Here is a 22,760-nt window from a genome sequence, read left to right on the forward strand (position 1 = left end):
TTTGAGTTTTGTTTAAGGATGCAGTTCAGTCACTGGGAAACAATTTGACCTTTTTCCTGTCTTGCTTCTAGGATTTCTTAGGCATATCTGGTGCATTGCTCAATCTAGGGCTAAATTTTCTTTCTACTGAGGAAAGATCTCCCTGAATACTAAATGTCCTGTGACTTATGAATTTTCCTTACGTGGCTGGTAAGAATGGGCACTATTGCCAGTAGGCTTCTTGTGAGCATCAGACAGTGTTTTTGCCAATCCTTTCCTGTGGCTCTTTCTCCAGTCTTAGGTAGTTTCTTCACATGCAGGTGCTGTTTGGCAATCTGCTGAATACTCAAGAGGGGTCCTTTGCAGATCTCTGGGGTTCTCTTTCGGTGAAGATCTGTCCTCTCAGGTACCCTGACCTATGAACTGTAGTTGCCTTAGTCTTCCTGGAATCTCAGCTTCATTTTTTCAACTCAGGAAGTCTCTAAGTCTGTGCCTCAATTCCCCATCCTTGTGCCTCTGCCTGGAAATTTTCTCAAGGCAATAATTGAAGGTTTGAAGAAGAAAAAAATTATATATATATAAATTATATATATATATATGTAATGTCCATCTTTTCCTGATGATTGCATTGAGTTTTATATCCTGATAGTTTATATTTTTCTGACATCTAGAATTAATCATTACTGTATCTTCTGTCCGAATAACATGAAAAGTTTAATGTACTTCTGTTCCATAGCCTCATCATGAATTTCTGGTTTAAACTGTTAATTTCTCTGTTTATTATTGCTTCTTGCATGTCTTACTCTATTCTCCTGGTTTAAAAAAAATTATTCCTAGAACATCTCCTCTAATAGTTTGTCAGATTGGTCACCATACCCCTTTCCCTCACCCCTGCTCAGATGACCTTGCTTCCTAAATCAGGTCAGGGAATCTCTTTACCTATAAATTCATTTACTTGTTGGTTTTACTTCTATTTTTCCAGTCTCAGAGAATGCAGCATCCATTATCTTGTGTTTATTCATTGACCTGTGTTCTGGATCTTCTTTCAACTAACTCTTGAACTCTTTTTTTGTTTTGTTTGTTTTTTGGTGTCCCCATTTAATTATGTTATGTATTAGTCTCCCTAGTTCCTTTATCATAGCTGATAAATCCCTCTTTCTATTTCCTTTACCTCTTTTTCAGTGCCATAGCCCCTTCTGACGAATACTCCATATCTCTTCTTCTTGTCATGATAAATCCCTTTGAAGGAATAGTTTTGTTTTTTTTTTTTGAGTTTGACAAATTTATTGGTATTTTAGTAAAGACATTCATCTCAGTCATTTCTCTCTCCCATCTTGACCTTAGGTTATATTTCATTTGGGTCAAGAAAAGAATATGTAGGAGAGGGATGTTATTTTAACAAACAGTAAAATGGACAAAAATGGATAGTTTTCCTACATTAAAGTAAGTTAAATTCATGTATCTTGATAAAATTAAATCATGTAAGAACTAAGAGTTCTATATACATTTCCATTGTTTTACCTGGGGCTTATTCTAAACTTAAAAGCAAGTGAACAAAGTGTTAGGAATATACACAGGCTGCTTCTCTGGAGTTATTACCTATTAGAAGAGCTCAGCGAGTAGTTACCACCAATAAAATAGAATGAAGCTGCCTCCAAATTTTAACATTGCAGGACTTTTCAAGGGAATCATTATACTGTATGTTTCTTTTGTCTCTATGCTTTTAAAGATGTGTAACTGTCACATTAAAAAAAAGTTCATATACAATACAAAAATACAAAAACAAACACCCTACAAACACACAAATCTAACAAAGTAAATGTGGTGAGAGATTCCATAAAATGTTTGAAGATGCATTTTCTTTCCTTCCATTTTCAGTACCTAAAATGTGCTTTTTGAAAGGCCATCATTGGTCAATATGTATATTCTTAAAATAAACCAGATAATTGTACTTGTAAGAAAGCCTGTAGTTAAGTTCAATTCAAATTGGATTTCACAAGTTAGTAACTTAAATGCTTAGACAAAGTTACAGAAAGTGCATCTTCTCATTTTCCATCTTCGTACATTGTTAAATTTTTTTTTTGGTGTTTATACCTTTAAAAAATAAAAACAGCCAGATACTTAAGCAATATGTACATTTAAATTTTTGGTGGTGGTTTGTATTTTAAAAGAAACAGCTTCCTTATGATTTGCCTCAAGTTCTGGTGGAAATGCTTACATGAACTAGCTAATAAACAAAAACCAGGAGAAGCACATTCAAAATACTGATTTACTTTGGTAGCAAATGGTTTTCCTTTGAAGGCTAGTGAAGAAAGACAAGACCCATTTAAGGTGAAGTGAGCTATTTCAAATACTCAACAGTTTACATAAAAATTTAAAATTTATTTATTTTTTAAAAAAGAGCTAAATGTCTATATCCACTGATAGCAATGCAATACCTAGTTTATGTTGACTTGAAACAAAACAAATGCCCATAAGGAAAAAAAGCTGTATTTTAATTTTATCTAAATTTACTTTCAGTCAATAGTTCAGTAACATTTCCCTCCCAATACAATACTCCCTCTCTCTATAATGCTGTTCCTGGGAGCCAGTTTAGGTAATGAGGGAGTTAAGAGGGTAACTGCTTGCAGTTTTAAATAGACAATAACTTTTTGCTTCCCTTTCAATGTGCTAATAGTTGTGTTTAAAAAAATATGCAATTCTTAAAAAGGTACCATTTCTGATTTCTTTATTATCTGTAACCTTTGGAAACTAATCACATGAAACTACAAAATTAGCAAATGTCTTGAAATCTGTATATAAAACATAAATTACCTCTAATTTCAAACTCTCATTTATTAGTGTACCACTCAATCTTAAAAAAAAAAAATGAAAAAGAAAAAAAAAAGCGGCACCATTCTTTAAAAAAGGAAACTGTTCCTTTTAACTTTACACCCACCCCACACCCCAATTTCAAAACACATCATTTAATTGTCTTGGTCATGGACATTTCCAAGATGAGATTTTATATTTCGTTCCCATAGCTTCTGGTTATCAGAAAACCCACGCTTTGCTTTATTGAAGGAGTTTGGTCCAGCTGATGTTGGTGTATCCCTTCCAATATTCTTCATCCTCATCTTTGCTTCTGGAGGCATTTCCTCTGGTTCACTATCTTCATCTTCATTAAAAGCCGCTGCTACTGAAAGAGTTTTAGGAGCAAGAGTTGGAACAGTTTCTTTAGGCTTACTTGATCCAAGTTTGATGGATATGGCTGATGCTTTCTTTGTTGTCTGACTACCTATGGCAAATCCAAACTTGGAGATCTTTGTAGGCTTTGCTGGGAGGTCTGCAGCTTCTTCTTCAGCTGATCTCTTCTCAGCGCTGCGACTGGAACTTTCCCCTCCACTACTGGAAGAAACAGTCTTAGTTTTCACAGGTTTTTCTGCTTCTTCTTCAGGTCCTCCGGTGGCTCCAGCTCGCTGCAACTTTTCAGGCTTCTCCTCTCCCGCCTTCCCGTCCTCCATTTTCCCCCTGAAGGAATAGTTTATATTTATTGATTTTTCTTGTTTGCCTCCTGTTCACTTCTCAATACATTGCATTGTGGGCTCTGCTCCCCATCACTTCACTAAAAGTAATTCCTTATGTGGTCCAGTGAATGTCCTACAGATTAGTCCAAAAAAGACAATGTATTAGTTAGCTATTGCTGTATAATAAACCACTCTAAAATGTAGTGGCTTAAAACAAATTATTGTTTCTCTGGAATCTGTAGGTTGCCTAAGTGGTTGTTCTGGTCTGGCTTGGGTTCTGCTGATCTTATCTGGACTCGTTCATGTCTGCTGTTAGCTGACAGGTTGGCTGGAGGCTGGGTAAGCTAGCTTGGCCTCATTTGGGAGGATTCAGCTCTGCTTCATCTTCTATCAGGATATACCATACTGCTTTACATGGTAATATCAAGAGTTCCATAAAAAGAAATGGAGCACGCAAGGCCTCTTGAGGCTTAAGCTTGAAAATGACATAGTTACTTTTTACCACATTCAGTTAGGCAAAGCAAGACAAAAGGCCAGTCCACTTTCAAGGGATGGGAATTTGTTTCATATTCTTCTTCACAAAACTTCTTAAATGTTCATATTCCTAGGGATTCTTATTTCTTACCCTTTTGATTTTGCCCCACCAACCTCATCTCTTTTTATAGGATGAATTATATTCTCTATATTGGTGAGAACCAAATGAGCAATCAGCAAACTATGGCAGGCCAGCCTGTGGCCTATTTCTATATGGCCCACTAGCTTAGAATGGTTTTTACGTTTTTAAAAGGTTGTTTAAACAAATACTGTTAACAACAACAACAAATGGAGGAATATGCAGCAGAGACTGTAGGTTATTTGGTGCTTTACAAAAAAATTTTCACCTCTTCCCATGGAAATCAATATTTCAATACTGATCTTTCTTAGGCTTTAGCTTCTATCTACACATGTACAGGATATTTGTGCCTGAATATTTTGTAGGTACCTTAAACTTCATATGTACAGAATGGACCTCAGTATCTTCATTTTAAAACTATCTCTTCCTCTTGATTTATTTCACCCACATTTTACATGGTCTGGCCCATGCCAGAAACCTGACACTCTGAACACATACCAGTCCTATTGTTTCTACTTTCTTAGTCAATCTATTTCTTCATTTCTTATACCTGCAGATAATTTAGGCCCACCCCTTATTAATTCAACCTCCACAATGATTCTTTTATGCTCTAATTATCTTATTCCCATACTTAAAATTTATTTGATGTATTTGGACAGAGAAATGACTATTAAATTGTAGAGAGCCATTTTGGTTTGATTATGTGGTATAGGCTGAAGCTAGAAAGCAGAGGATTAAGGAACAGGAAGATAATGAGAAAGCAGCAGCAGTAAGTTCAGAATCTTTTGAGAGAGGAGAGGAATGGAATTATGTATCTGAGTATTTTTACAAAATACATTCTTACTACAGTCAACTGAATAAAATATTTATGTGAACATTAGGTTATAAGAAAATTTAAAAGGTTTAAGCACAAAGAATTGTTTATAAAAGATCAAAACACTCTAAAAGGGACCTTGTGTGGTGGCTCACAATAAACCCATTCCTGATTTTGAAGCAAAGCCTTCCACTTAGCCCATCTTTCCCTGACTTCGCCACACAAAAAGCATCCAGTCAGAATTCTCACTCAAGGGACAGACTTAGTGGTAAATAGGTCTGCTCAACAGGAGGAACACCTGCTGTTCAGTGGAGGAAACCCACAGTAGCAACCCAGAACTTCACTCTTAAGCACGGATAAATAAATAATGATTGATTAATACAGTGGGATATCATACAGAAGTACAAATAAATGATACACAGCTACACTCAACAGCATGGTTGAATCTTACCAAATTTTGAGCTAGACATAAGAAGATGATTATATTTAATTAGTATGTTAAATATACCAATGGCAAAACAAACCATAGTTGGGAGAGCGTATCAGATGATAAAATGTATAAAAACGTCAAATAAATGATTATTTCAAAAGTTAAGATATTGGTTACCTTTTAGAAAGGTCAGAATTATGATTAGGAAGGGTTACATGGAAGGTTTTTTGGGGTACTGGCATTGTTTTGAATGCAAGTTATACCAATGTTCTCTATAATGAGAACATTTATGTTTTATGTGCTTTTCTGTATGCACGTTAAATTTCACAGTAAAAAGTATTTAAAGGCAAAAAAGGGATCCCAGAGGAGACTGTGACAATTCTATGAATAAACATTTTAAATTCTCAATTTTATTCAAAGAACTCTGAGAATATATTCTGTTCATAAAATAAGAATAGAAGAGATAAAGAAGCAAGTTAGAGAATAAGAAAGAGCTCAGATTGAAAGCATGGGCATGATTGCTGACATTAAAACTTCAGTGAAAGGACTAAAGATAAAATTGATTGAATAAAAGTTCTCAGAATATAGAGGAAGAAGACTAAGAGACTAAAATTTGAGAAAATAATAATAGAGAATCAATCCAGGAGGTCCAAATTTTAATTAATGACAGTTTCAGAGGAAAGAAGTGAGAAAGTGGAGTGGAAAAAATAATCAAAGAAATAATAGTAAAGAACTTTCTTAGAGCTGAAAGATACTAATCTTAGTTTGAAAAGCACCTAGCACAGTGAATGTAGGAATAAAAAAAGACCACACCTAAATTTCACCAATGTTAAAATGAAGGTTCCGAACCTTGGAAAAGAGAGTTAAGTGTGAGGAAGGGGGACTGGGAACACATTGAGCCTATTATAAAATAACATTGAATTTCTTAACAGTGATATTAGATGTTAGAAGGTTTTGGAGTAGTACTTTCCAGAAGCTCTCAGAGAAAATTATTTCCAACCTTGAATTTGATATTCATATAAAGTAAAATTAATAAGGAGAACATAATAAGAATTTCAGACAGCAAGGTATCTCAGTCCTTTTTGGAAATTATTTAAGAATGTGATTTGGTAAAACAGATGTAGACCAAGATATAGGATTGAGGAAACAATGGGTTTAACTCTGGAAAGGATGAAAATAGAAGTGTCTAGATGAAAGCTGTGGAGTATGCCTAGAGAATAACTAGATTGGGAGGGAGAGGTAACTCAAATGTAAGTGTAAGTAACATGATTGAGAGGCTAGGAAACAATAAATGATTAAAGAAAACGATGGGAGACAGTAGAAAGGCAGCTAGAAAATCTGGGGAAAACTAAAACCAAATAAGAAACTTGGTTAAATTGTGAGGACAGCTAAAATTCAGCATGATTTTAAGCGGTTGATCAAATCTAAGGAAAGTCTGGGCAGATGGTAAAATGGTGATGTCACTGAATAAATCAAGACATTTTGATTTAACCATGAAAATGAGGTTGTAATATTGATGAGAATATGAGAATATTTTGTCATAGTGCTTTTGATACATCTGTTTTAAAATAGTTCCTTTCCAAATGTAAAATCACTGCTTTCTTGTTCATTACCAAACAATGTGTCCAAAAGGCAACACTAACCTTTACCTCATCACAAATGTCCATTAAACATGAGGGACTGTTTCCTGTCTACTCTGTTCACTTCTGTATTGTTTTAATATTTATAAGTATTAGTATTTGTTAACTTTTATCTTTTATGATTTTTTGTGAATATAAAATGTTTCAATTTGTTAGAATTAATTTAGTTTCTAAGTACAGTTTATCCTGTAAACCGATCAACATATATTACCTTCATTATAAAATTCTTTAGTATGATAAGTATTGAAAGCTATTAGAAACTTAATTGTGGATTTCTTGTGTAGTCTGAAATTTAAAGTAAGTCATATTGTAGCTCTGTCTTTCATAATATTTCTGCAAGTGTCTTATGTAGCACCCAATTACTTAATGTTACAGGCTGAGGAAGCTAACAAATCTTAGTTTAAAGTAAATGGCCATTTTGTATGAAGTTCAAAACCTAGCAAAACAAATCTATGGTGATAGAGGTTGGGTATTAACTGTGAAGACCACATGAGGAAGATTTTTAGGATGCTGGAAATGCTCTGTATTTTTATCTTGGTGATGGTTTTGTTAGTATATACATATTTAAAAATTCATCAAAATGTATACTTATGATTAAAGAAAGGAAGTGAGAATAAGAGCATTTGAGATGCAGGCTATTTAAGGTACAAGTGAATTATTGGAATATTAGCGGACATGTTGCTTAAGGTGAATGATAGACCTTTCCCCTATTTACTACTTTCTATAGCAAACGATGATTTTTAATTACATAGTTACATATATTCCAATATATAAGTATATAAAGTTAAAATTAAAGGGTTTCTTGCTTAACAGTTGTCTTTTCAAATCCTATGTGTACCTAATGTTCTTTACACATACAGATTTTTAGTACTGTCAAACTGTGTATATTATTCTGAAACTTGCTCTCTTCCCTGCCTTCTACTCAACAACATATAATAGATATCCTTTGGTATCAGATTTCAGATCTATTGAAATCTCTTTAATGATTGTGTAGTCCTCCATAGTATGTTTATACTATAATTTATTTAGCCACTTCCCTAAACATTTCAAGTTATCTTTAGTTTTTTACTAATGGAAATAATTCTATGATGAACTTTTTTCTACATCTCTATTTGTGTATTTCTGCAAGTATTGTTTACGGTAATTCCAGAACTAGAATTTCTGGGTTAAATTTTGATAGCTACTACAAAATTGACCTTCAGTTCCAGCAACTATGAACCATATCTTGCCAGCATTTGCTATTATCAATCTTTTAAAAATGTTCACTGATCCAGTAGACAAAAATTAAATCTCATTGTTTTAATTTGATTTGCTCTGATCACTGGTGGAGTTGAGCATCCTTTCTTGTGTTAATTATAAATTTATGATTCTTTTTTGTTAATTGTGTATGCCTATTTTAATTTAGCTTATTTGGCAGAGGTCTTTATTTAGGACATTAAAACCCTTTTATATATGTTATAAGTATCTTCCATTCAATTTTTGTCTTTTAGATTTGTATGTCATTTAGCTTGTACTATATGAAGCTATAAATTTTTCCTTTATGACTCCTTCGTTTTATAGTTTCCTTAAGATCATTATGAATACCAGACATGTTCTTATATTTTCTTCTGGTATACTTATAGTTTTATGTTTTACTTTTAAATAATTAATTATCCATGAATTTATTTTATGAGCTAAAGACATATATATTAATATGCATTTTTCTCCAAATGTATTGCCAGTTTTTCCCATAAACTACTGACTGTTCCATCCTTTCCTCACCCATTTGAAAAACCAGTGATACTACTATATGAATGATTGAAGGGTTATAAGAAATGTGATATTTTTCTTTTCATGCAGGGAAGATGTGAGTATTGAAACATATTTCAAGAATATAAGGTAGGGTTTGTAGAAAGGGATAAAAGAATGTGGTTGCCTCGGGAGTTAATTTGGATAGGTTAAAAAGTATAGATGGGATAGTGTAAGAATATACCTAGGACAAACAAATACAGACATAATGTTTTATTGTGCTTTACAAATATTGTATTGTTTACAAAATAAAAGTTCGTGGCAACCCTGTGTTGAGTGAATCTATCAGTGCCATTTTTCCAAAAGCATGGGCTTACTTAGGATGTGTGTGACACATTTTGGTCATTCTTGTAATATTTCACACTTTTTCATTATTATTATTTCTGTTACAGTGATCTGTGATCAGTGATCACCACTGATGTTACTATTGTAATTGTTTTGGGGCACCACAAACTATGCCCATATAAAACAGCAAACTTAATTGATAAATGTTATGTGTGTTCTGACTGCTCCACGCACCAGCTGTTTCCCCATCTCTGTTTCTCTGCTGGGGCCTGTTATTCCCTGAGGCATAGCAATATTGAAATTAGGCCAGTTAATAACTCTATAATGGCCTGGAACTATTCAAATGACAGGAGGATTCACATGTCTCTCACTTTAAATCAAAAACTAAATATGATTAAGCTTAGTGAGGATGACATGTTGAAAGCTGAGATAGGCCAAAAGCTAGGACTCTTGTACCAAACATTTAGCCAAGTTGTGACTGCAAAAGAGATGTTATAGAAGGAAATTAAAAGTGCTACTCCAGTGGATACATGAATGATAAGAAAGCAAAACAGCTTTCTTGCAGATATGGAGAAAGTTTGAGCAGTCTGGATAGAAGATCTGCCCAGCCATGACATTCCCTTAGTCACTTTGGTATGGTGCTCACTGGCTGCGAAACCATGCCCACAGCCGGCACTCATAGTCTACACGATAGTTTGTGCTGTGCATTGACGATGAATTTGTTTTGCTCTTGTGTGATGATGAAAGCTTTAAAGCACTGGAAGCTTGTTTTACTTTACAGCCAGCTTTACTTGTAATGTAAATCAGAATAGGTAACATATACATATATGTTTTTATTACATTATTTTTAAATGTTCACAATTTTATTTTGATAAATGAAAAATTAGAAAAGTCATATCACGGCTGTTGGCTAAAGTCAACGCTCGGTTCATCTGTGGCTATCAACTATAGTGGACGCTCGTACTGAAGTGGTTAAGCCAAAGCCTAATCCAGAGGCCCTGACTCTTTTCCGTTCTATGAAAGCTTAGTGGGGTGAGGAACCTGCAGAAGAAAAGGTTGAAGCTAGCAGGGGTCAGTTGGTTCATGAGATTTAAGGAAAGACGCTATCCCTATGAGATAAAAGTGCAATATGAAGTAGCAAGTGCTGATGTAGAAGCTACAGCAAGTGATCCAGATGATCTAGCTAAGATCATTGATGAAGGAAGCTATCCTAACCAACAGATTTTCAAGGTAGATGAAGCAGGCTTCTATTGGGAGATGTCATCTAGGATTTTAATAGCTAGAGAGAAGTCAATGTGTGGCTTCAAAGGACAGGCTGACTCTTGTTAGGGGCTAATGCCACTGATGACATTAAGTTGAAGCCAATGCTCATTTACCATTCTAAAAATCCTAGGGCCCTTAAAAATTATGCTAAATGTACTCTGCCTGTGCTCTATAAATGGAAGAACAAAGCCCAGGTGACAGACAGCACATCTGTTTACAGCATGGTTTACTGCATGTTTTAAGCCCACTGTTGAGACCTGCTGCTCAGAGAAAAAGGTTTCTTTCAAAATATTACTGCTCATTGACAATGTACCTGGTTAGCAAGAGTTCTGATGGAGATGTATGAGGAGATAAATGTTGTTTTGATGCCTGCTGACACAATATACATTCTGTAGCCTATGAATCAAAGAGTCGTTTCAACCTCAAGTCTTATTATTTAAAAAATACATTTTGTAAAAAGACTGTAGCTGCTATAGATAGTGATTCCTCTGATGGATCTAGGCAAAGTAAATTGAAAGCCTTTTGGGAAGGATTCACCATTCTAGATGACATTAAGAACATTTGTGATTTGTGGCAGGTGGCCACAATACCAACATTAACAGGAGTTTGGAAAAAGTGGATTCCAGCCGTCATAGACGAGGTTGAGGGGTTCAAGACTTCAGTGGAGGAAGTAATTGCAAAACTTGTGTAGAGAAAGTAATTACTGATTGTGGTGGAATAGAAAGAGAACTGGAATTAGAAGTGGAACCTGATGATGTGACTGAATTGCTGCAATCTCATGATCAGACTTGAACAGATGAGAATTTGGTTCTCTTGGATGAGCAAAGAATGTGGTTTATTGAGATGTAATCTACTTTTGGTGAAGAGGCTGTGAACATTGTTGAAATGACTAGTATTTCAACTATTACATAAACTTATTTGATAAAATAGTGGCATGATTTGAGAGGATGGGCTCTAATTTTGAAAGAAGTTCTACTGTAGATAAAATACTATCAAACAGTGTCACATACTACAGGGATATCTTTCATGAAAGGAAGAGTCATTTGATGTGGCAGACTTCACTGTTGTCTCATTTTAAGAAATTGCCACAGTCATCTCGACCTTCAGCACCCACCACCCTGATCAGTCAGTAACCATTGTCATCGAGGCAAGACCCTCCACTAGCCAAAGGGTTACTGTTCCCTGAAGGCTCAGATGATTGTTAGCATTTTTAGTAATAAAGCATTTTTTAAATTAAGGTAAATATGTTGTTTTTTAAGACATAATGCTATTGTATACTTAATAGACTATAGTATAGTATAAGCATAATTTTTATATGCACTGGGAAACCAGAAAGTCTGTATGACTTGCTTTATTGCTATATACCTGTAGATACTAATAGTTACATAAATAGTACTCAAGGGCTGGAATTCAACAGCTAATTATGTTATGCAAAGTGGTATTACAAAGGAATTCTTTGTAGATTTATTTTAATTTATTGCCCATGGCACTGGAATCATCATTAACCATCGTAGAGAAAAATATTTAAGAGTGAGATCTTTTTGATTAACATCAGATTTAAGTATATCTCACATATTTAATCATAGCTTATATATTCAAAGCCATTAATATGTGAAAGATTATTATTTTCAATTTTGGAACAGTTTGAATCTGTGATAATTTTGTACAAACTGTGTGATTCAAAAAAGACTAATGTGAAATACCACATTCAGAGGAAAAAGATTTTCTAGAAAGTTGGTACATGTGTGTAGTTGAATGATTATGGTATACTCTTACTGTCCTAAATTTGAAATAGGGAAATTGGAAATAGGGCTGTCAGTATAATTTGAAATTATTGGCCTGTAATATAGTCATTATAATGAAAAAATATTTTATTTGCTGTATGTCTTCTTTTTTCTCAACCTCTGTCCTTCTTTGCTCTCTTTTGTTACAGATCATACATCAGTCGGTGGTCTGGGAGACAGTTTTTATGAATACTTACTGAAAGCATGGTTGATGTCGGATAAAACAGACCATGAGGCAAGAAGGATGTATGATGATGCTATTGAGGTGATTATTGACTGAGCATTTTCCTTAATGATTGAATATGCAGTGTGTTTGATAGTGACTAGACAAGTATCTTCTAACCATTATATTGTATACATTCTGAAAATGCATACAATTCATATAAGTATTTTATTATATGCATTCACTATAGAGTTTATTAGTATTTTAATAGAAAGCCTCATGCCAAGTCTATTTCTATTTGTGGCATTTTAAAGATATTGTTAAAGGAAGAATTTAGTGTATTTATGAAAATTATATTTTAATTATTAATACTTTTAGTTAATATCTACAGAGACTGGAACAACTTCTGACTCCACATATATTTTCATGAACATTTCTTCTTTCAATTGACCCCTTTAACCTAAGCATTGAGATCCTTTATAGGTAAATAATTATAATAATGGCAGAACACTCACATAGTACTTTCTGTGTGCCACAGCATTGTTCTAACCCTTTTTACATATATGAGATCATTTCATCATTATCCTCACTTTACACATGAGGACCTTAAGGCACAATGAGGTTAAGTAACTTGCTGAAGGTCACATAGCTGGTAAGTGATGGAGTCTAGAACTGAACAATCTGGCTGCAGAGCCTTTACCCTTAACCACTATATTATATTGTTTCATATTTATATAACCTCATACCATGATATTGTGACAGTTTAAAATGGAGCAAGAGTCATCGTAGAAAGCATTTTTATGGGATATTTCCAAGCAAAAACTATGAAACAGAAAAATGTATTAAGTAAGTTAAAAGTGTGTTTAGAAAGCTGTTCACTTTCTGATCCATTATAAACCAATATTCCCTTAATTATTTAATTTACTTTTAAAAAGTTGTATTTTGTATATTACAACATTATTCTGATATAGTCAGGTCTATTTTCACAGTTATAGGGGAGTTTGACCCCCATCCCCCCCAACCCCTGCCATTAAACCAGGGTCCTTCTTACCCATTTTATATCCTTATGTTTTAGGGACCTAATTCCAGTTCCCTATAGTTGTTTTAAAAAATGCAGAGGAGTTGAACTTAATGTGTGGCTGCAGTGTTTTGTCCATTATACACATTTAATAAGTGTTTGTTGAGGGATTGTGTTAGCTAATAAATTGAACTACATTAAGGTGTAATCAAGAATATAAATTTTAATATATGACTTCTAAAATTCTTTATGAAGTCTTAAATTTTGAAAAGTTGGAGAGTTTTATTCTCTGTTAATAGAATTTAAATCTAGAAGTTTTTCTGAACCAAGAAACGTCCTAATCTAGGAAGAATTTAATATCCTTAGAACCATAGTGTTGAAAATAGCCCTTAGTCATTCCCACTATACTGTGGACTCCTTTGACAGCAGAGTCTAATTTGTTTATCATTATCTTGTCACATAGCACAATATCTGAAACTAGTAGGTGTTCAGTAAGTAGTTGGTAAATGAACAAATGGTATTTAATATTTTTATTTTTGAGAAAATGTGACATGTCATATACCATATAATCATTTTTCTTCTTAGTTTGATGTTTTCTTATAATAGTCCTAATCTAAGGCCATTTTTTCTCTTCATTGCTTAATTTTTGCCATAGGAAAACATTATTTTATATTTTCATTGCTTTTTAAATTATATACATTTTGAAAGGCATGATATCTGTCATATTTTTAGAGAGAAGAAAGCCATATAGGCAATTTTAGGAGTCCATAAGTAAATTACTGGTAAGAAGCCATCTTTACCCAACTTTTGCTTTAGTACTAGTAAGTCTGTGGGAATATGTTTAGATACATCTTAATTATAACATGGTAATATTTATGTTATAATGAACAGAAATGACAAAAATGTTGCATAAAAATTTAGAACAATAAGTATGGATTCATTCTTTAGGCATTTATGGAATATGTACATGCAGAAAACATGGTAGTATTGTGAGGTCCACAAAGATGAAAAACAATTGCCCCTGTACTAAAAAAACTAATATTTTCATTTGTGGTCCAGAGTACTACAGTTAAAAGAAAACAACAAAAACTTGTAATATAATTGTAGTCTCTTATCATTTTGGTTATTAACCATCTCTCATCCCTCTAACAGGTCAAATACAATTACCTAAGAGCATCATTCATTTATAAAATTACTTATTAATTAAATGTTTATTGAGTGTTTATTGCATTATAGGCCTTTTGGTATATAAGATGATATATATGGCCTAGTCCCTTCAGTTCTGTAAAATGTGTATGATTATAACAGAGAATATAGGGTACATTTTTCCAAAGCAGATTGTTATTGAGCTTGTCAGAGAACAACTCACAGTAAAAATGTGGATTAATTTTTGTATGACACATTCCTTTTTATTGTGAGAAAGGAAAGTATACTCACTAATCATATTCAGTATTTTCTACCAAAGAAAACTTACTACAATTCTTATCCTTTTCCATAGAAATAACCCTAAAGGCAGAGAATTAATCCATAGACCCTCTCAGCAAAGTCTGAGAACATAGTCCAAAGGAGCAGAGCTCTTAAAAATCTCATTTTTAAAATGAAATGTGGTTATTATACTCTCTCTTATATTTAAGTTCAATATAGACTATTTCCCTCACCATCCCCACATCTTTAGAGTAAATTGACATTTCAGGAAGATGGACTGTGTTTGTCATGTGGCCTCTCTTATTCATGGCACACCGTCCAAAACAATTGCCTAAGTTTGAGAAATAAGGGACTAAAGAGTTAAAGGATAAGTATTTAAACTTTTACCTGGTTTTGAAAGGTTTATGATATATAAGATTGCTCACCTAATGGTACTTTTATAAAGCACTTTGCCAAGTGCTATAGTTTCATAGAAATGAGAAACTAAGTATTAAAATCATATTTTTATTAACTTAAATATTCTTCCTGTTCAGTAATTTTATTTATTTATTTATTTATTTATTTATTTATTTATTTATTTATTTATTGTATGAAATAGAAAATAAATTGGGAAAGCCTTTTGGGTTAAAACATCATCGTGATCTCAATTAACTGATTATTATGAATTTCATTTAGCTCAAGAAAACAAAGCCTATAATGGGTAGTGTTATATAGAAAGGTAATCTTTGACCAAATCTCTCCTCTTCTACTGATTAGGGTATTTGTTCCACATTATATGCAGTTTGATCACTTACTCCAAAACTTACTTATTGTAAGTTAAGTCTCCCAATTTGGGAAAGTTAGTACTTTATAGAATATCATATTACCAAGGTTTTATGATAGCCAGAAAGATATAGTAAGTTTGAAGACTAATGGTTTGCTTCTAAAATTTTGAGTATCTTCTCTTTCCTGTAGGCTATAGAAAAACATCTTATTAAGAAGTCCCGTGGAGGTCTTGTCTTTATTGGAGAATGGAAGAATGGGCACTTGGAAAAGAAGATGGGGCATTTGGCCTGCTTTGCTGGGGGAATGTTTGCACTAGGAGCAGATGGTTCCAGAATGGATAAAGCTGGTCATTATTTAGAGCTGGGGGCGGAAATTGCACGTACATGTCATGAGTCGTATGACAGAACTGGTAAGAATATTAATAAGGCTAATTACTTAGTCTAAAATAACCTCTAAGTTAAAAATGTGTCCAGGAATTAGAAGGAGAATATATAGGCACTTTTCACTTCCAAATAGTTTAACACAGTAAATCATTTTCTTAAAAACCTGAATTTTTAATTCCAGAAATGTGTTTCTACATCATCTTTTGAAATTTTGAATTCTGCTACTGTTTTTGTTAAAGATTTTGAAGTAATTTTAAAAATGGAGAAGTAGGATATTTGGGATATGTGAAATAACATTATTTATTTTAATGTAGTAAGAATCCACTTTAGCCATTTATTTCAACTTTTCTAAAACCAGTTACTTAAGGAATACAAAATTGACTGATTTAGGTTATATTGCCTTGCCTACCCTCTTGTGAAAATTAGAATAACCAAAAGATAATTGTAGTTATCTTGCATATATAATGGTATCTAGCTAAGTAGTCATTTGTCTCTTAGTTCACCAGTAATTTGTGGAGTATTTTTATGCCTTTAATTAAAAAGATCCTCTGATATTACTTTGAGCAATTATGTAATATTTCTGAACTTCAGTGTCCTTACCTGGAGAATGAGATGATTCTTTACGATAACAAAAATTGTTTTTGGGGGGGTAGTGAAAAAATCTTACGATTTTTATCTATAAAGTATAATTATATGTATAGTCATAAATAGATATACAGTATATATTTTTTATTAAAATTTGATAGAGGAAGAAGGCAATTAGGTTTTTAAAAGCCCCTACAAAGGCTCCTGAAGGGTTCAGTAATGATAAAAGGGTTGAGAAACACTGAAGTAGACCTTCCAAGATTTTCTCTGAATTTAAAAATGTGTGTTTTTGCCAGTCATGGCTGTAGTCCCAGCTACTCCAGAGTCTGAGGTGAGAAGATTGCTTGAGGCTAGGAGTTTCAGGTTGTAGTACATCATGGTTACTCTTGTGAGTAGCCATTGCACTCTAGCCTGGGCAACATGGCGAGACCCTGTCTCTTAAAAAAATAATAATAAAATAAAAATGTGTGCTTCTGTGTGAAATAATGGATAAATGATTTCCCTGAAAGCCTAGAAACTAGTAATTTCTGTTTGTGATTTCAGAAGTTGAATTGTTGCTTTTATCAAATAACTGAATTTGTTTTAGGATTAATTTGTCATCAGGTGCCACGATGCAGAAATGATTGGCTTAAAATTTATCCTCGTTCATAGATAGGTCAAGTTATTTTTATATAATAAAGAACTAAACTTATAGTGAAATTGATCCTTCAGTTTCTCATTAACTAAATTAGGGGTTCCATTTCTTGAACAAATATAGCTAAGTAAAAGGATATTGAAATAGTGTTATTTTAGGGTGGTTTCAGTGTTGGTAGGTAACAAATATAAGTCAGTGATGTGAGTCTTACAGAAAGAAGCTAAATTAAATTGTCATATTGATATAGGGTGTCAATTATACACTTAAAATATAGCTAAAATTAGTAAAACATTGAGGACCAAAATGAATATTCAGTGTTTATATTAAGATCCATGATAATAAGGATTGTTGTTATCTAGCTTTTGACCGTAAATCAAATGATAATTCTAGAACAGTAGGATTTCATATAACAGACATACTAAAAATTTGACATATCATGGGTATTATAATTACTTATTTTACTCCATTAAACATGAAGCACTCATTATATGTCAGGTATTATGCAGAATGCTTACAGGTTAAAGTATGAGTAGGATATATTCCCTGCTTTTTAGAAATTCATAGAATACCAGTTATAAAAGACTTTCCTTATATTTCTGACTTTCACATTTCAAAATGACATTGCTGAAGTTATAGTAATATCTACATGAGGTTGATTCTCATTCTGATTGTCATTTTCACATTGCAAGTTTATAAACTTGTGACCCTCTTTGTCATGACATACCCCAAAAAGATTACTATTTGATTTGTGTCCTGTGTTTTCAAGTCTTTCACTATTTTTACTTGTCTTTAATTTCACCTTAGCTCCTTTAATTAAAAAGTACAATCCTAGTTTTGCTAACTTCTCAGCAGGTTATTACAGCCCCTCCTGTGTTTTCTTGTGACTGTGCTATAATTTTTTTAGCCATTATGTTTAAAAATACTCTTGTCAGTAGTTATTACAACTATATCTGTACTATACTTATTGCCTTGGAATTTCATTTTTCATTTGCTGTTGGAATTAGAATTACCATTAATTTAAAATTTGGCAATCTTAATATATTCTACCATATTGGTGAGTGTGGCCTATTTTAATGTTTAGCTAGGTTAGTAGGAAACGTTACTGAATCCGTTCATGAAACTGAACAGTAACTCAATAGTAGTTTTAAACATTATTATGTCTGCATGAGAAGCTAGGTTGATGATTGATGTATTATTGTGGTGTATTTTGAGGAATAATGAAAAATTGGTGCCAAACCTGATCTTAGATTTTTAAAATAAAGTCCTTTCTTTTTTGGGGGGGTAGGGAGGGTCCTACAGATTTCTTTTTTTTTTCTAATTGTGGAACATTATTAAAATATTGAATATTATGAGATTTAATTTACTGTATACTGAAATTTGGCAAACTGCCTTCCCATGACCATGTGCTATCACATTTCAGGGAAGAAATTTAATCTGTTAGGTGCATATAACATATCCAATGGACAAAGGATCCATTGGATGGTGGAGTATCAGACATATTTGAAGAGTTTCTACAACTGTTTTTTCCTTAAAGGCAGTTAATAGGAGAGAATGATACAGAAAAATAGTTCTTCCTTTACTTTACTTCCTTCCTTTATGCTTTTTTCTTTTTGTTGAATTTCTTTTGTTGATTTGAGTGTGTTTATTTTTCCATATCTGCAGATTCTACCCATCTTGAAGGACTTGTATGAATTACATTTCTATAAGACTTTACAAACTAATATCTCTGTGCCTTCTTTGAACTTTTGTTTTGTTGTCTTACTGTTGACCTTTATCACATTTGCTATTTTGCTGTAATTTTTTATTTGTACCTCTTTTTTTTTTTAACATACATTAAATGATTTTTTTTTACTCTATAGAGTTCTTTTCATAAGCACTAATTTATTGTTTGACTCAACTTTTACTTTTGGATATATTATTTATCTTTTAAAAGTAAAATCAAATATTAAGAGGTAACTTAAGAGAGGAAATGCAATTAAGTGCAAGGTAAAATGTTATAATTTTTTTTTACAATATTTCTTAAATAAAAGAGTACCTAAGAAATAATGTCCTTGGATATATGAAACCCATGACGTAGCCAAAATAGTGGATAATTGATGTGATATATACACACACACACACACACATATATATATATAAAGAGCGATATCTCAAATATATCTATCTGATATGATAGATACCAGATCTATCAAACTTGTACATTTTTACTCACTAACTCTTTATAGGACAAATATGTTATCTTTTTGGTGTGTTTTATTTGTGAAGTTATGAATGACCAATAAGCCAAATATGATTTTCAGATATGCCATATTAGTTTCATACAACCAATTTCTACCCCATTTCAGGTGATTTTATCATTATAATTATAAAAGTTATCTAATTTACAGTTAGCCTTAAGATTAACATTTGAAAACTCCATCTAATCACCTGTTAGCACTAATAGTCATTGAAGAAGGAAGAACACAAGAAATGCAGAAAAAAGACCTATCTTTTGTGTTAGATTAGTATCATCTTAATGCTTACAATGTTTGACTTTTTTAAATTTATTTTTTAATTGTATATATTTAAGGTATACAACATGATGTGTTGAGATACACACACGGTAAAATAATTACTACAATCAAGCAAGTTAACTTATCTATTACCTTACAAGTTAACTTTTTTTGTGTTTATATGTGGTAAGAGCACCTAAAATCTATTCTCTTAACACATTTTCATCATTCAATATAATATTATTAACTGAAGTCTTTATGCTGTACGTTTTTTATCTAGACTTATTCATCCTACATAACTGCAAGTTTGTACCCTTTGACCTACCTTTCCCCATTTCCTTCTCCTCCCTATCCTTGGTAACCACCATCCTTCTTTCTGTTTGCATGTATTTGAGTTTTTGTAGATTCCACACATAAGTGAGATCATATAATATTCTTCTTTCTGTCTGACTCATTTCATGTAATGTGATGTTCTCCACATTCACCTGTGTTGTCGCAAATGGCAGTATCTCCTTTTTTCAGGTTGACTAGTATTTCATTGTGTGTGTGTATATATATATATATCACAATTGCTTTATCCATTCATCTGTCACTGAACACTTAGTTATTTCTATATCTTTACTAGTGTGAATAATGCCGCAGTGAACATGAGAGTGAAGATATTTCTACAAGGTACCAATTTCATTTCCGATGGGTGTATACCCAGCAGAAGTATTGCTGGGTCCTGTGGTAATTCTGTATTTTTGTTTGTTTGTTTGTTTGTTTGTTTTGTTTTTTAAACAGAGTCTCACTCTGTTGCCCTGGCTAGAGTGCTGTGGCATCAGCCTAGGTCACAGCAGCCTCAAACTCCTGGGCTCAAGTAATCCTTCTGCCTCAGCCTCCTGAGTAACTGGGACTACAGGCATGAGGCACCATGCCCAGCTAATATTTTTTTCTATATATTTTTAGTTGGCTAATTAATTTCTTTCTATATTTAGTAGAGATGGGGTCTAGCTCTTGTTCAGGCTGGTTTCGAACTCCTGACCTTGAGCTATCCTCCCGCCTCGGCCTCCCAGAGTGCTAAGATTACAGGAGTGAGCCACCATGCCCTGCTGGTAATTCTGTTTTTAATTTTTCGAACCGCATACTGTTTTCCATAATGGCTATACCAATTTACATTGCCACCAACTATACACACCCTCGCCAATACTTGTTGTCTCGTCTTATTGGTAATAGCCATCCTAACAGATGTGAGATGATATCTCATTGTGGTTTAGATTTGGATTTCCCTGATGATTAGTGATGTTGAGCATTTTTCTATATACCTATTGGCCATTTTTATGTCTTTTTTGGAAATGTGTATTCAGGTCCTTTGCCCCCTTTTTAATTTGGTTATTTGGTTTTTTGCTGTGGAGTTGTGTGAGTTTTATATATATTTTGGACATTAAGCTATTATTAGATACATGGCCTACACATCTTTTTTCCTAGTCTGTAGGCTGCCTTTTCATTTTGTTAATTGTTTCCTTTCCTGTGAAGAAGCTTCTTAGTTTGAGGTAGTCCCACTTGTTTATTTTTGCTTTTGTTACCTGAGTTTTTGATGTGATATTCAAAATATCATTTCCAAGGCCAGTATCTAGGAGCTTTCCCCCTGCATTTTTTTAGGAATGTTACAGAGTTTCAAGTTTTTGCTTAGATCTTTAATCCAGTTTGAGTTGATTTTTGTGTATGTTGTAAGATAAGGATCGAGCTTTATTCTTTTGTGTGTGAATGTCTAGTTTTCAGCACCATTTATTGAAGAGACTACCCTTTCCTTATTGTGTCTTCTTGGTGGATTTTTGAAAAATGTACTTGGGTTTATTTCTGGGATGTCTATTCTGTTCCCTTGGTCTATATGTCTGTTTTTATGCTAGTATCTCATTAGATGCAGGAAAAACATTTGACAAAGTTCAACATCTTTTCATAATAAAAATTCTTAAAAAAACTAGTATAGAATGAAATTTTCTCAACATAATAAAGGCCATATATGAAGCTCTCACATAATATCTAATCAAGGGGGAAAAAACTGAGAACTTTTTCTCTAATACCAGGTATTCAAAGATGCCTCTTCTTGCCACTTCTATTCAACATAGAACTGAAAGTACTAGCAAGAGCAATCATACAAGAAAAAGAAATAAAAGGCATCCAAATAACAAAGGAAGAAGTAAAATTATCTCTATTTGCAGGTGACATGGTCTTATATGTAGAAAACCTTTGGTTCCACAAAAAGTCTGTTAGAACTAATAAATGAATTCATTTATTAGTAGCAGAACACAAAATTGATATACAAAAAGTAATTGCATTTTTCATCCCAGTAACTATCCAAAAAAGAAACCAAGAAAACAGTCCCATTTATGATAGCTTCAAAAAGAATAAGATGCTTAGGAATCAATTTAACTAGAGAAGTGAGAGATCTGTGCACTGAAAACCAAAAAACACTGATACAAGAAATTGAAGGTGACACACACAAATGGAAAGATATCTCATGTTTATGGATTGGAAGAATTATTTTTGTTAACATGTCCATAGTACCCAAAGCTTTGTACAGATTCAGTCCAATCTCTATCAAAATTTCTATGGTGTTTCTCACAAAAATAGAAAAAAAATACAATTTTAAAATTTATATGGAACCACAAAAGACTGTGAATAGCCACAGCAGTCTTGAAAAATTAAAAGTTGGAGGCATCACAATTCTTGATTTCAAATTATATTATAAAACTATAGTAATCAAAACAGTAAGCATAGAAACAAACACAGACTTCTATAGTCATTTTAAAGTGTTTATTAAATAGCTAATTATATTTCATACTATGCCAGACCTTGTCATTAAGCTGGACAGACATTTTCTAACAAACTATTGATAATTTGATGATTATTCCTAACCTCGGATCCCTTTGAGGAATGGCCAAAGCTTTACACAAAAAGTTTTGCATGCAATTTCAGAGGCTTCTTAGATGTAGCACTATCTCCCTCTTCCAAGGCCTACAGTAGAGTTCCTGACTCTCAAGTTAAGAACTCCTGCTTGATTTCTGCTCTAGTTCTCTAAGGCTTGGAAGTAAACAGACTGGTTATTAATTCTTCTGCATCACATGTTTTGCTCTTAATAGAGCTATCTGCTATCACTATAGTGTTTTTGGTTTTCTGTTTTTTGTGAGGATGATAAGTAAGAAAGGGTCTA

The 22,760-nt window shown here is 33.0% G+C and overlaps 1 protein-coding gene and 1 pseudogene across 2 annotated transcripts in view; one reads left to right on the forward strand and one right to left on the reverse strand.

The window, feature by feature from the left end:
• The window catches only part of MAN1A2 (mannosidase alpha class 1A member 2), a 163,468-nt gene that overhangs the window by 105,128 nt on the left and 35,580 nt on the right, over positions 1-22,760 (forward strand). For both annotated transcript variants that reach the window (XM_020284491.2, XM_076000012.1), the window contains exons 9-10: positions 12,252-12,367; positions 15,663-15,882. In XM_020284491.2, the coding sequence (XP_020140080.2) occupies positions 12,252-12,367; positions 15,663-15,882 (336 nt within the window). The remainder of the gene's footprint in view (positions 1-12,251; positions 12,368-15,662; positions 15,883-22,760) is intronic.
• Positions 2,879-3,482, reverse strand: LOC142869565 (PEST proteolytic signal-containing nuclear protein pseudogene; annotated as a pseudogene).

This window comes from Microcebus murinus, chromosome 2, assembly GCF_040939455.1.
Source record: "Microcebus murinus isolate Inina chromosome 2, M.murinus_Inina_mat1.0, whole genome shotgun sequence".
NCBI classification, from domain to species: Eukaryota; Metazoa; Chordata; class Mammalia; order Primates; family Cheirogaleidae; genus Microcebus; species Microcebus murinus.